The following is a 16,144-nucleotide window of genomic DNA, read 5'->3' on the forward strand; positions in this document are numbered from 1 at the left end:
CAAAAATAAATTCAAAATGAAATAAAGACTTAATGTAAGACAGGAAACCATACTACTCCTGGAAGAAAATATAGGCAGAACACTCTCAGTCGTTAATCATAACAGTGTTATTTTATCTGTCTCCTCAGGCAAAGAAAGTGAAAGGAAAAATAAGCAAATAGTAACTACTTAAAAGCTTTTGCACAGCAAAGGAAACCATAAACAAATGAAAAGACAGCCTGTAGAATGGCAAAAGAGTAGTTGCCAGTTATGACTGATAAAAGGTTAATATCCAAACTATATAAACAGTTCATACAACTAAATATCAAAAACAACCCAATTTAAGAGTGTGCAAGAGAACTGAACAGACAGTTTTTCAAGGAAGACCTACAGATGGTTAATAAGCACAGAAAAGATGTTCAGCATCTCTGAAATGCAAATCAGAACTACTAAAAGATATCATTTCACACTTACCAGAATGGCTATGATCAAAATACTCACAAATGAAAATTGTTGGCAAGGATATGAATAAAAAGGAACCCTTATTAATTATGCAATCTTGGGATCTTAACTTTTGATCCTAATAAAGAGGAATATAATCATCACCATCTCATTTTAATATTGTTGTTGTTGTAGTCAGTCACTAAGTCAGATGACACCACCCTTATGGCAGAAAGTGAAGAGGAACTCTAAAGCCTCTTGATGAACGTGAAAGAGGAGAGTGAAAAGGTTGGCTTGAAGCTCAACATTCAGAAAACTAAGATCATGGCATCTGGTCCCATCACTTCATGGGAAATAGATGGGGAAACAGTGGAAACAGTGTCAGACTTCATTTTTTTGGGCTCCAAAATCACTGCACATGCTGATTGCAGCCATGAAGTTAAAAGACGCTTACTCCTTGGAAGGAAAGTTATGACCAACGTAGATAGCATATTAAAAAGCAGAGACATTACTTTGCCAATCAAGGTCCATCTAGTCAAGGCTATGGTTTTTCCCGTGGTCATGTATGGATGTGAGAGTTGGACTGTGAAGAAAGCTGAGCGCCGAAGAACTGATGCTTTTGAACTGTGATGTTGGAGAAGACTCTGGAGAGTCCCTTGGACTGCAAGGAGATCCAACCAGTCCATTCTAAAGGAGATCAATCCTGGGTGTTCATTGGAAGGACTGATGCTAAAGCTGAAACTCCAATACTTTGGCCACCTCATGTGACGAGATGACTCACTGGAAAAGACTGATGCTGGGAAGGATTGGGGGCAGGAGGAGAAGGGGACGACAGAGAACAAGATGGCTGGATGGCATCACCGACTCCCCTCCCATCCAGGCTGCCACATAACACTGAGCAGTTTTATTTATAACACTCTTTTATTTGGATTTCATTTTTATGTACTTGACCAAAAATTTGCCTGTTGTATCAAAGGAAGCAATCAACATGTATGCATATATACACACATGTATCTATATGCACATACATACAACATGTATACATCATCCCTTGCATGTCTAGTACTGTGCTAAGAAATACAGAATTAAAGATATGATAAAATCCTTGCCTTCAGATAGTGAGATGTAAAAAGAGAAAACATCTTTTAGAAGTTGAAAATCTGGACATGAGTTTGAGTGAACTCCGGGAGTTGGTGATGGACAGGGAGGCCTGGCGTGCTGTGATTCATGGGGTCGCAAAGAGTCGGGCACGACTGAGTGACTGAACTGAACTGAACTGAAGTCATATCCAACTGTTTTGCAACCCCATGGACTGTAGCCCCTCCAGGCTCCTCTGTCCATGGGATTTCCCAGGCATGCTGGAGTGAGTTGCCATTTCCCTCTGCAGGGGATCTTCCTGACCCAGGGATCAAACCCATATCTCTTGCATTGGCAGGTGGATTCTTTAGTACTGAGCCAGCTGGGAAGCCCTATTTTATATTATTGGTTAATATATAATGTCCCTAGGTTTAAGTCTAAAACTTATTAAGTACTTGTTAAGTCTTAATTATATTTTTGTCCTTTTGTTTGCATGCTGCATTATTTTAACATTTTTATATCCATTGAAATGTGGTAGTTTCATCATTTGCACTGATGATTAAAAGAATAAAATTTGCCTTTCAGTTTGATTATATGGGTTCTGAAGTGGCACTTGCATCTGAGAAAATTATCTATGTTTTTAGTCTAATCAACACTGTGAGTATTTACATTTCATATTTAAATAAGAAGCATTCATGTAAATAGAGTAGCATTGTTTGAATAAGTAGCATGTGCACTTTTAAAAATACTCGTGTGTTTGTTTGGCTGCATTGGTTCTCAGCTGCGGCACGTGGGTTTGCTCCTGATGCCTCGCTGGCTCAGTAGTTGCCATGCATGTTCTTTGTTCCTCTGCGGCATGTGGGATCTTCTTGGACCAGAGATGGAATCCACGACCCCTGCAGGGAAAAGCAGATTCTTAACTACAGCCCACCAGTGAACATGTGCAACTTCATAAAATGTATACTCCTTCAAACTAGTTTATTCCACCAGTGAATTTCATCTGAAAAAAAAAAACTTAATCAGATATATTGGCATTGCATATAAATGTATAGTATTATATTTATGTTTACTTATAGCCCTGTATCATGACTCTCCTATTTTTAGATGTATTCTCAGCTTCAAGTGTCTGTTACATTAACTTCTCTGGAGATCTGGTCAGATCTAAATAAAATTTCAACTGATGGAGATGCATATGAAGTACTACAAAGATTTGTGTCCTGGAGAGAAAAATTTTTATTACAAAGCTCCCATGATTTGGCATACTTATTAATGTAAGTAATTTATTTTCATTGGTATAAAGTTTATCAAACTATGTGTAAGTTGACTATCAAAATTGTACACAAAATTTATTATTTAGAATAATGAAGATAGCTCAAAAAATGACTATGTGAGTACTGTGTTGGCAGAATGCAAGCTATAAAAATCTGATGATTCAATGTAAGACACTAAAGCATGGTAGGCCATTATCCTGAGTGGTCTGCTTACTTCTGAGTTTAAAGAACGGAAAATATGAAAAGCCTTGGGAAAACATAGGGCCTCTATGGTTTTAGAGGAGAAGGCAATGGCAAGCCACTCCAGTACTCTTGCCTAGAAAATCCCATGGATGGAGGAGCCTGGTAGGCTGCAGTCTGTGGGGTCGCTATGGGTCGGACACGACTGAGCGATTTCACTTTCACTTTTCACTTTCACACATTGGAGAAGGAAATGGCAACCCACTCCAGTGTTCTTTCCTGGAGAATCCCAGGGACAGGGGAGCCTGGTGGGCTTCCGTCTATGGGGTCACACAGAGTCAGACACGACTGAAGTGACTTAGCAGCAGCAGCATGGTTTTAAAGAATTTCGAAGAGATAAAAAAACAAGACCAGCATTTTAACATTAAATAAAGCATACATTAGTTAACAGAATGCAATAAACCCATATAAATCTGCTTACATTAGAAAACATAAGTATGGTAATATGGTGACCTTATGGAATTTCTATCCTGACCTAAGGTGTAGCTATTTAGCTGCCTGCACTGTAACTTTCAAGAGTCTTTCTATATGCTGATTGGATTATTTTGGATGGTAAAAAACAAAAACATGATTCTGAAAGGTCTTAAGTGATATGGATACATCTTTAGATCTCTGGTGTCTCTGTGGAATTTAAGGTTGGGTCTGGAGGTTCAGGAGCAGCTTTAACTAAGGATTAACGTGTGTGCGGACACTTAATGCATCCCATCTCTGTTTTTCCTGACGACTGTGCTGCACACTCTTTCTCTTTTGCCCTCCAATGCAACACTTTTTATGCCATCTGAGGTTTTACTACATGCAGATTCATGGCAGTAATGTATCCTGACTTTTGGGTCTTAGAACTTATCCATCCAGTGTTGACAGCAGTGGTGACTGATTTCTGGAAGGATGAGGCACCGCTGGATTTTAAGCTGTGCATGATACAATGTTAAAGTTGACTTTTGAACTTAATTTGGAGGCACCAGGGGAGTACTTTTGCCTAGAAAATCCCATGGACAGAGGAGCCTGGTGGGCTACAGTCCATGGGGTCGCTACTAGTCGGACAAGACTGAGCAACTTCACTTTCACTTTTCACTTTCACACGTTGGAGAAGGAAATGGCAACCCACTCCAGTGTTCTTGCCTGGAGAATCCCAGGAATGGCGGAGCCTAGTGGGCTGCCGTCCATGGGGTCGCACAGAGTCGGACACGACTGAAGTGACTTAGCAGCAGCAGCAGCAGGGGAGACTACCCAATTACAAAATGATTGAGAGCATTAGACATGATACACAATATTCATGTTTTAAAGAAAGCAGCTTTATTGAGGAATCTAATTCTTAAAGATCATTAAGTTATTAATAATTTGAAGTGCACTTAACCCACAAGAAAAATGTTATCATTTAGTTACAGGGACCATCCTAATTATGTAGGAGCAACATATCATGGAATGGCATGTGATCCAAAGTTTGCTGCAGGACTTGCTCTGGTATGTCCCTTCTTTTCAGTAATTATATCATTTTATTCCTTTCTCTTCAGTAATTATATCATGTTTTGAAAGTTAATATCTTCTTTAAGAAACAAAAGTGTGTATAGTATATCTAACATCTTATTAAATTAATATATTAATACAGAGCTGTATTTTTTACTTTAAACCTCACATTGTCATTTTTTAAATTTTTTTATTTTGGTAAAATGCACATAATGTAAAACTGACCATCTTAAGTATTATATGCTCGCTGTGCAGTAGTGTTAAGTCTATCTGCATTGTTGTGAAATAGATGTGTAGAATCTTTATCTTGCTTTAATGAAACTTCGTACACGCTGGCCAACAAGGCCTCATTTTCCATACCTCCACCCCTTGACAACCACGATTCTCCTCTCTGCTTCTGTGAGTATGATATATTTTGGATCCCACATATAAGATAGACCATACAATATTTGTCTTTCTGTGTCTGGCTTATTTCTCTTTGAATAATACATCCAGCTTCATCCATGTTTTTGAAAATGGCAGGATTTCACTCTTTTTATGGCTGAATAATATTTCATGTTATTCATATAGATATATAAATCATATCATATTATACACTTGTGTATATAGACATTTTCTTTATGCATTCATATATTAGCAACCACTTAGTTTGGTTCGGTATCTTGGTGATTGTGAATAATGCTACAATTAACATGAGAGATGGGAATGCAGATCTCTTTGAGATAGTAATTTCAGTTATTTGGAGATATACCTAGAAGTGGGTTTGCTGGATCATATGGTATTTCTATTTTTAATGCTATGAAGACTCATAATACTGAGGTCCAGAGGGGTTGCAAGGTTTTATAATCCCACCAGCATTTCACATTTCATGTTTTATTCATCCCACCCTCATTAACAGTCATTATTCTTTGTTGTTAGTTATTCCAAGGGGTATGAGGTGATGTCACATTTTGTTTTTGACTGTAGCTTCATAATCACTAGTGATATTGAGCCACCTTTTCATATCCTTTTTGGTGTTTTGTACATCATCTCTAGAGAAATAAATGTTTATTCAAGACTTTAGCCCATTTTTTACCTGCATTACTTGATTTTCTTGTTTAGTTATAGCAGTTCTTCTTTTTAGTATCAATACCTTTGGATATCCTTCATCCAGTTCCCCTCCTCTCAGCCTCCGCCCCCAGTATCCATAAATCTAGTCCCTTTTTTGAGTTTGCTTGTTTGTTTTGAATTATAATTGACCTATATCCCTATGTTGGCTTCCCTGGTGACTCAGTTGGTAAAGAGTCTGCCTGCTGAACTGACAGTTCCATATGAGATCAATATTGTAATAATGTGACTGTGGGTATGGGAAAAAGCAACAAGAGGAAATATTTTCCTGGACCAGGAGGCTAGTAAGACAGTGGTCCGAGACTTTTGCTACTTGCAAGGCCTGGTCCAATTTTAGCACACTGAGTGGCCCATCACTTCCCTAGACCTGGGAATGAGCCTTCCCAGCACCGTGGGACACAATGGCCATGAAATGGTGGCACATGGTCAGATATGTGGCTATGAAGGGACCCTGCTGACTGGAAGTTGGTACTAGCCAGCTGCCTCTACAAAGATTACATCATGACCATTGCAAGCTGCTGACCTTCAACACTCCCTGAAAGAAGTTCAGGGTGAAAATCAGGAATGAGGCACTCTGTGCTCTGAAAAAAAAAAAAAAAACTGGCAGTACAGGCCTTCAGATAGTTAGATCTTTTCAGAAAAAGGTTTTATGAGTTCCAATTCTTGTATTTTCTCATACCTAGAAAAACACTGACGTCATTAATGGTGAAATCTGCTTTGGCTATTAAAAATTTTTTTTTTTTTAACAATTAAAAGTCAAAATAGAGTAGCTATGGTTCAGACATCCTGGGAAATAACTATTTCACAGATATCCTGAAAAATGATATTATGGGTGTGATTTCAGATTAGACGCTGTGACCTAATGTAGAACTTAATGCTCCTGTAATGCATTTTTGCTTCTGTACTTTGCTTGCTGCTCGTAAAACCAAAGTTACTCCAAAAAAAAATATAAAATAACATGAAAAAAAAAAAAAAAAAGAGTCTGCCTGCAATGTGGGAGACCTGGGTTTGATCCCTGGGTTGGGAGGATCCCCTAGAGAAGGAAATGGCAACCCACTCCAGTATTCTTGCCTGGAGCATTCCATGGACAGAGGAGCCTGGTGGGCTACAGTCCAGGGGTTCACAAAGAGTCAGACATGACTAAGTGACTAACTTTCACTTCGCCCCGTGTTAGTTTCTGTTATTCAGTTCAGTTCAGTTCAGTCTCTCAGTCATGTCTGACTCTTTGTGACCCCATGAACCACAGCACGCCAGGCCCCCCTGTCCATCACCAACTCCAAGAGTTCACTCAAACTCATGTCCACCAAGTTTCTGTTATACAAATATTAATTAAATATTTCTATACTATTAAAAATGATTATCACAATAAGTCTAGAAATGATACATCATTATACAAAGATTGTTGTTCACTCACTCAGTTGTATCTGACTCTTTGTGAACCCATGGAACTGCAGCATGCCAGGCTTCCCTGTCCTTCACCATCTCCCAGAATTTGCTCAAACTCATTTCCATGGAATCAGTGATGCCATCCAACCATCTCATCTTCTATTGTCCCCTTCTCCTCCTGCCTTCTGTCTTTCCCAGCATCAGAGTCCTTTCTAATGAGTCGCCTCTTCGCATCAGGTAACCAAATTATCGGAGCTTCAACTTCACCATCAGACCTTCCAATGACCATTCAGAATCGATTTCCTTTAGGATTAACTGGTTTGATCTCCTTGCTGTCCAAGGAACTTTCAACAGTCTTCTCCAACACCACAGCTCAAAAGCATCTTCTTTGGCATTCAGGATCCTTTATGGTCCAGCTCTCACATCCATACATGACTACTGGAAAAACCACAGCTTTGACTATACAGACCTTTGTCAGCAAATTAATGTCTCTGCTTTTTAATATGCTGTCTTGGTTTGTCATAGCTTTTCTTCCACGGAGCAAGTGTCTTTTAATTTCATGGCCACAGTCACCATCTGCAGTGATTTTGGAGCCCAAGAAAATAAAGTATCTCACTGTTCCCATTGTTTCACCATCTATTTGCCATGAAGTGATGGGACCAGATGCCATGATCTTAGTTTTTTGAATGTTCAGTTTTAAACCAGCTTTTCTACTACTATCCTCTTTGACTTTTATCAAAAGTTTCTTTAGTTCCTCTTCAATTTCTGCCATAAGCGTGGTGTCATCTGCATCTCTGAGGTTATTGTTTTTTCTCCCGGCAATCTTGATTCCAGCTTGTGCTTCATCCAGCCCGGCATTTCATGTGATGTACACTGCATATAAGTTAAATAAGCAGAGTGACAATATGCAGCCTTGACATATTACTACCCCAATTTTGAAACAGTCTGTTATTCTGTGTTCAGTTCTAACTGGAGACAGGTAAGGTGGTCTGGTGTTCACGTCTATTGAAGAATTTTCCACAGTTTGTTGTGATCCACACAGTCTAAGGTACTAGCGTAGACAATGAAGCAGAAGAAGATGTTTTTCTGGAATATTGCTTTTTCTATGATCCAGTGAATGTTTGTAATTTGATCTCTGGTTCCTCTGCCTTTTCAAAATCCAGCTTGAACGTCTGGAAGTTCTTGGTTCACACACTGTCGAAGCCTGGCTTGGAGAATTTTGAGCATTACTTTGCTAGCATGTGAAATGAGTTCAATTGTGTGGTAGTTTGAACATTCTTTGGCATTGCCCTTCTTTGGTATTGGAATGAACACTGCCTTTTTCCTGTCCTGTGGCCACTGCTGAGCTTTCCAAATTTGCTGGCGTCTTGAATGCAACGCTTTCATAGCATCATCTTTTATGATTTAAAATAACTCAACTGGAATTCCATCACCTCCACTAGTGTTGTTCATAGTGATGATTCCTAAGGCACACTTTACTTTGCATTCCAGGATGTCTGGCTCTAGGTGAGTGATAACACCATTGTGGTTATCTGGGTCATGATGATCTTCTTTGTATAGTTCTTCTGTGTATTCTTGCCACCTCTTCTTAGTATTTTCTGCTTCTGTTAGATCCATACCGTTTCTGTCCTTTATTGTGCCCACCTTTGCATGAAATATTCCCTTGGTATCTCTAATTTTCTTGATTGCAAAGATACTACATAGGTATTGATTAGATTCCTCACACCTTGCACTTCATACCCATGACTTATTTATTTTGCAATTGGAAGTTGTATCTCTTAATCTCTTTCACCTATTTTTTTCCTTCCCCAGATGCCTCCATTCTGGCAGCCACCTGTTTCTTCTCTATATTTATAACTCTGTTTCTGTTTTATGCTTTTTCATTTGTTTTTAGATTCCCCATAAAAGAAAAATTATATGGTATTTGTGTTTCTCTGTCTGACATTGTGTGAGTGTGTGTGTGATGAATTGTGTCCAGCTCTTTGCAACCCCATGGACAGTAGCCTGCCAGGCTCCTCTCTCTACGGAATTTGCCAGGCAAGAATACTGGAGTGGGTTGCTATTTCCTTCTTCAGGGGATCTTCCCAACTGAGGGGTCAAACCTACATCACTTTTGTTCCCCGCGTCAGCAGGCATTTTCTTTACATGGGAAGCCCATTTGGCATATTATACTTAGCCAAGGGACTCTCAAGAGTCTTCTCCAGAACCAAATTTGAAGGCATCAGTTCTTCAGCATTCAGCCTTCTTTATGGTCCAGCTGTTACATCCATACATGACTACTGGAAAAACCATAGCTTTGACTATACAGACCTTCGTAGGCAAAGTGATGTCTCTGATTTTTAATATGCCAACCGGGTTTGTCATAGCTTTTCTTCCAAGGAGCAAGCATCTTTTAATTTTGTGACTGCAGTCACAATTTGGAGTGATTTTGGAGCCAAAGAAAATAAAATCTGTCACTGTTTATACTTTTTCCCCATCTATTTGCCATGAAGTGATGGGACTGGATGCTATGATCTTAATTTTTTGTATGTTGAGTTTTAAGACAGTTTTTTCACTCTCCTCTTTCATCTTCATCAAGAAGCTCTTTAGTTCCTCTTCGTTTTCTGCCATTAGAGTAGTATCATCTGCATATCTGCAGTTGTTGATTTTTCTCCTGACAATCTTGATTCCAGCTTGTAATTCATTCAGCTTGACATTTTGCATGATGTATTCTCCATAGAAATTAAATAAACAGGGTGACTGTATACAGCCTTGACATATTCATTTTGAATCAGTCTGTTGTTCCATGTTCAATTCCAACTCTGTTGCTTCTTGACCTGCTGTGGAATTCTTCAGGCAAGAATACTGGAGTGGGTAGCCATTCCCTTCTTCAGGGGATCGTCCTGACCCAGGGGTCTATCCCAGGTCTCCTCCACTGCAGGCATATTCTTTACCATCTGAGCTACCAGTGAAGCCCTTGGTGGTCTTATTCCTATGTATTTCATTCTTTTCGATGTGATAATCCATGAAATTGTTTCTTAAATTTCTTTCTCATTTTCATTGCTAGTGTGTAGAAATGCAACAAATTTGTCCTTGTTAATTTTGTAGCCTGCAACTTTACCAAATTCATTGATGAATTCTAGTAGTTTTCTGAAACCATCTTTAGGATCCTACATGTACAATATCATGTCATCTGCAAATAGTGACAGTTTAACTTCTTCTTTTCCAGTTTGGATTCCCTTTACCTTATTTTCTTTTCTTATAGCTGTAGCTAGGACTTCCAAAGCTATGTTGAGTATATGTGGTGGGAATGGACATCCTTGTCTTTTTCCTGATCATAGAGGAAATGCTTTCAGCTTTTCACAATTAAGTATGATGTTAGCTGTAGGTTTGTCATCAGTTCAGTCACTCAGTCGTGTCCGACTCTTTGTGACCCCATGAATCACAGCACGCCAGGCCTCCCTGTCCATCACCAAATCCCAGAGTTCACTCCGGGTTTGTCATATATGGTCATTATTATGTTGAGGTATGTTCCCACTCTGCCCAGGTTCTGGAGAGCTGCTATCATAAATATTGCTGAATTTTGTCAAAAGGCTTTCTGCATTTACTGAGAATATCATGTGGTCTTTATTCTTCAATTTGTTGATGTGGTATATCACATTGATTAATTTGCATATACTGGACAATGCTTCCATCCCTTGGATGAATCCCACTCGATCATGGTGAGTGATCTTTCTACTGTACTGCTGGATTTGAATTGACAATCTTCTGTTGAGGACTTTTGCGTCTGCCTTGTCAGTGATACTGGCCTGTGATTTTGTTTTTTGTGACATGGTTGTCTGGTCTCAGGGTGGTAGTGCCCTCACAGAATGAGTTTGGAAGTTTCCTTCCTCTACAGTTTTTGGAACTGTTTCAGAGGATAAGTGTTCAGTTCAGTTCAGTTCAGATAAGTGTTAACTTCTCTAAATGTTTGACAGAATTTACCTGTGAAGCCATCGGGTCATGGACTTTTGTTTGTTGGAAGTTTTTAATCATAGTTTCAATTTCAGTGCTTGTGATCCATCTGTTCATATTTTCTGTTTCTTCTTGGTTCAGTCTTGGGAAACTGTATCTAAGAATTTGTCATTTCATCCAGGTTGTCCATTTTATTGGCATAGAGTTGTTCACAGTAGTCTCTTATGATCCTTTGTATTTCTGTGGAATCAGTTGTATCTTCCCTTTTTTCATTTCTAATTTTATTGTTTTGAGTCCTCTCACTTTTTTCCTGTTGTGTGTGGTTTAAGATTTCTCAATTTAGTTTTATCTTTTCAAATCAGCAGCTTTTAGTTTTATTGATATTCACAGTTGTTTTCTTTGTCTATATCGCATTTATTTCTGCTGTTATCTTCATGATTCTTTTCCTTCTACTAAATTTAGGTTTCATTTTTTCTTTCTCTATTTGTTTTAAGCTTACATTGTTTATTTGAGATGTTTCTTATTTTTTGAGATAGAATTTCTACAAACTTCCCTCTCAGAACTGCTTTTAACTGCATCCCATAGGTTTTGGACCATTGTGCTTTCATTTTCATTTGTCTCTAGGTAATTTTTTATTTTGTCATTGATTTTTTTAGTGATCCATTGGTTCTTTAGTAGCATATTGTTTAGCTGTCACATGTTACTGTTTTTTTTAATAGGTTTTTATTGTAGCTTATTTCTAATCTCATAGCATTGTGATCAGAAAAGATGCTTGATGTGATTTCAGATTTTTCATATTTACCAAGGCTCACCTTGTGGCCCAGCATGTGGTCATTCCTGGAGGATGTTCCCTGTGCACTTGAGAGGATTGTGTAGTCTGTTGCTTTTGGATGGAATGTTCTAGAAATATCAGTTAAGTCCTACTGATCTAAAGTGTATTGGAATTGAAGGCCTCTGTTTCCTTATTAGTTTTCTATAGGCATTATCTGTCCATTGAGGAAAGAGGGGTGGTAAAGGCCCCCACTATTATTGTGTTACCGTCAATTTCTTCCTTACGGTTGTTTGTATTTGCCTTACATAGTCAGGTGCTCCTAAGTTGAGTGTGTATATATTTATAATTGTTATATTTTTTCTGGACTTGAACCCTTGATCGTTGTGTAGGGTCCTTCTTTGTTTCTTATAACAGTCTTTATTTTAAAGTCTACTTTTTCTGAAAGTAGCATTCCTTCCCCAGCTTTTTTTTTTTTATTTCTATCTGTGTGGAATACCATTCCCTTACTTTCAGTCTGTAAGTTTCCTTAGTTCTGACAAGGGTCTCTTGTGGATAGCATATATACCAGTCTTGTTTGTGTATACACTCAGGCAGTCTTTGTCTTTTGGTTGGTGCATTTAATCCATTTATATTTAAGGTAATTATCAACATGTATTATCCTATTACCATTTGGGTTTATCTTTTATAGATCTTTTCGTTCCCTTGTGTTTCCTGCCTAGAGAAGTTCCTTTAGCATTTATTGTAAAGCTGGTTTTGTGGTGCTGAATTCTCTTATGTTTTCCTTGGCTGTAAATCTTTTGATTTCTCCATCAAATCTGAACTAGAGTATTGCTAGGTAAAGGATTCTTGGTTATAGTTTCTTCCTTTTCATTATTTTAAATATACTTTGCCATTGACTTCTGGCTTGTAGAGTCTCTGTTGAGAAATCAGCTGATAATGTTAAGGGAGTTTGATTGTATGTTATTTGTCATTTGCCATGGTTGCTTTTAATATATTATCTTTGTTAGTTTGATTATTATGTGTCTCAGTGTATTCCTCTTTGGGTTTATCCTGCCTGGGACTCTCTTTGCTTCTTTGACTTGGTTGACTGTTTCCTTTCCTATGTAAGGAAAATTTTCAGCTACTATCTCTTCAAATGTTTTCTTAGGTAACTTTTTCTTTTCTCCTTCTGTGACCCCTGTAATATGATGTTGGTGCATTTAATGTTGCCCCAGAGGACTCTTTAGGCTGTCTGCATTTCTTTTTATTCTTTTTTTCTATTTTCTGTTTTGCATCAGTGATTTCCACTATTTTGTCTTCCAGAGCTCTAATCCTTTCTTCTGTCTCAGTTAATTCTGCTGTTGATTGCTTCTACTGCATTGTTCATCTCTGTTTATTCTTTAGTTCTTCTAGGTAGGTCTTTGGTAAACATTTCTTGCATATTCTTTGTTCTTTTTTCTGAGATCTTGAGTCATCTTCAATATAGTTGTCCTGAATTCTTTTTCTGGAAGGTTACCTATCTCTACTTCATTTAGTTGTTTTTCTGGGATTTCATCTTTTTCCTTCATCTAGAGATGTAATTCTCAGCATTTTCATTTTGATTAACTTTCTGTGATTGTGATTTTTCTTTTGGAAGCTGTGGGATTGCAGTTCTACTTTCTTCTTCTTTCTGCCCTCTGGTTGTTGAGGAAGGAGCTGATGGGAGGTGTGAATAACTGAGTCTTGCTCTGATGGGTAGGGCTGTGCTCAGTAACACTTTGATCCAGTTGTCTGCTGATGGATGAACCTGTGCTCCCTCTTTGCTAGTTGTTTGGCCTGAGGTAATACAGGCCAGAAACCTACAGGCTCTATGGTAGGGCAAATGGTGACCTCCAAGAAGGCTCTTGCCAAAGGGCACCTCCCAGAACTGCTGCTTCAAGTGTCCCTGTCCCAGCAATGAGCCACTGGCAACCCATATCTCAGCAGAAAACCTTCCAAAACTAGCTGGTAGGTCTGATTCAGTCTCCTGTATGGTCACTGCTCCTCTCCCCTGGATCCTGTTTCACACAAGAGTTTCTTTGTGCCCTGCAAGAATAGAGTCTCTTTTGCCTCAGACCTGTGCAAGTCCTGCAGTCAAATCCTGCTCTCCTTAAAAGTCAGATTTCTTGGGGATTCCTAGTCACTTGGCTAGATCCCTGGGTTGTGAAGCTTGACATGGGGCTCAGAACCTTCACAGCAATGGAGGGAACTTCTTTGGTATTGTTTCTCTACAGTTTGTGGGTCACCCAGCACCAGCTGGGAATGGGATTTCATTTGGTCATGATTACACTCTTCCTACCATCTTGTTTAATTCTCTCCTTTGTCTCTGGACATGGAGTATCCATTTTTGTGGGTTCCATCATCTTCCTGTTGATGTTTGTTCAACAGCTAGTTGTGATTTTCTTTGTAGGGTCCCTTTGGATTTTTCTAGTTTGAGTTCCTTAAGCTTCTTAAATCCACATGTGCTCAGATTTCTAACTATTTTGGCACTGATTTTCTTGAATAAGCTCTCTTTCCCTTTCTCTCTTCTCTTTCTGAGACACCCATAGTGCATATATATGTTGGTGGATTTGTCACAATCTTGTTTTCTTCATTTTGTTTTTGTTTTTTGCTTCTGTGAAAAAAACTGTTTCAAATGACTTGTCTTCATTTCTGATTGTTTCTTTTGCCTGATAAAATCTCTTTTTAATGACCCTCAGTAAATTTTTAAGTTTATTGTTTGTATGGATGTATAACCATGATTAATTTTTTAATATTTTATTACTCTATCGATATTTATTTCTGAAATTTTCAGATACTTAAGGATAGGAAATTATGTAAAGCCAATTAAGTTAGTTGATCCTATCATTACACTAAAATGGAAAATTATTTGATTATATCAATAGAAGCAGTAAATGCATTTGACAATTTTAAGACAATTTATGATTAAGCACACCAAAATAGTAAGAGAAGCAAACTAGCAACTTCACAAAGACCATTTAGAAAAAAATAGAGCTTACACCAAATTTAATGCTTAGAGATGAAGTGTTTCCCACTAAGGTTTGGAAAAAGGCGAGAATTTAACTTGCTGTTCTTATTCAGTTTTGTTCAGTTCAGTTCAGTCGCTGAGTTGTGTCCAACTCTTTGCGACCCCATGAATCACAGCACGCCAGGCCTCCCTGTCCATCACCAACTCCCGGAGTTCACTCAAACTCATGTCCATACAGTCGGTGATGCCATCCAGCCATCTCATTCTCTGTCGTCCCCGTCTTCTCCCACCCCCAATCCTCCCATGTGCAAAACTGATGATACCAAATATTGTGAGGACTTGGAGCAATAGGAAATGTCATTCATGTTGATGAATTAGGCTTTAGACAGTTTGGTAATCTCTTATAAAATTCAACATTGCCTTACTTCATGATCCAATAGTTATCCCCTATACCATTTAGAAAATTTCACTGAAAACTTGTATCCATAGGAAGGATAGGAAAGGCTTTGTGTGTTGCTTTCATCACGACTCAAGTTTTATTTTTTTAATGCTAGTATTTTGCCTTTAGGAAAAAACTGATTTTATCCTAAAACCATTTCTGACATTAAAACTGTCAGTTAAACTCTTAAAAATCTGTGTATTTTTCAAAGTGTTTAAATTAAAAGTATTATAGTTACTAAAACAATGATAAATCATCTCAGAATATTTTTTTTCAGTTTATTAGGATTAAATCAGTAGCATGTAATGAAAACATATATTATTAACATTATTGTTTATATATGAATGCCATTTGTATTGAGAGTACTACTATCCAAAAAGAATAACAAAATCTAACTTTGCCAGTGTTCTTAAGAAAATAATGAGCTTTATATAAAAGCTTATTTAATTAGTATTTGCATTTAGTTAATATAGCCACAATTACATGAGAAAACCAGGGATTGAAAAAAATAACTTGAACCCATTCTGTTTTTTATTTCATTTAGTATTCAAAGATGATAACTTTAGAGGCATTTTCAGTTATTTTCACGCAGTTACTTGGAATTATGCTGGGATTAACGTATAATAATAACACCTACAAATGTTCCTGTCCAGGAATTGCATGCATAATGAATCCTGAAGCAATGTAAGATGTGATTTTTATCAAAACTTTGTCTTCTTTTGGGAGATATTTATAGCATTTCTTGATGTGCTATATCTTTGATATAATGTATATAAAAGCATTTTTACTAAATACCTATGAATTATTTTAATGTTTATTAAAGGGAATTAACATTTGATATTGTAGAAAATGTGCTTCATATTTCTGTGTTCAGTGCTGTAGTATCAAGTCATTGATGATGAGTTCTTGTGAAGCACTGGAATCTTGATGTGAGATTTATTCATCCTGTCAAAAAAGAATTTAAGCATGTACAGTTACAAGAATTGTGTTAGTCTGTCATGTGGATGATTAACAAGATAGAAAAGTGTTATATATTTTATATTAGTCTATCAGGAACAGAATTTTAAAGT

General features: G+C 37.7%; 1 protein-coding gene across 1 annotated transcript in view; it reads left to right on the forward strand.

The window, feature by feature from the left end:
- The window catches only part of LOC129549236 (A disintegrin and metallopeptidase domain 3-like), a 133,486-nt gene that overhangs the window by 48,797 nt on the left and 68,545 nt on the right, over positions 1-16,144 (forward strand). The window contains exons 8-11 of the mRNA XM_088832665.1: positions 2,083-2,154; positions 2,602-2,768; positions 4,388-4,469; positions 15,619-15,758. Of these exons, the coding sequence (XP_088688791.1) occupies positions 2,083-2,154; positions 2,602-2,768; positions 4,388-4,469; positions 15,619-15,758 (461 nt within the window). The remainder of the gene's footprint in view (positions 1-2,082; positions 2,155-2,601; positions 2,769-4,387; positions 4,470-15,618; positions 15,759-16,144) is intronic.

Source organism: Moschus berezovskii, chromosome 26 (genome assembly GCF_049115385.1).
Source record: "Moschus berezovskii isolate FMDL1 chromosome 26, NW_MosBer_1.0, whole genome shotgun sequence".
NCBI classification, from domain to species: Eukaryota; Metazoa; Chordata; class Mammalia; order Artiodactyla; family Moschidae; genus Moschus; species Moschus berezovskii.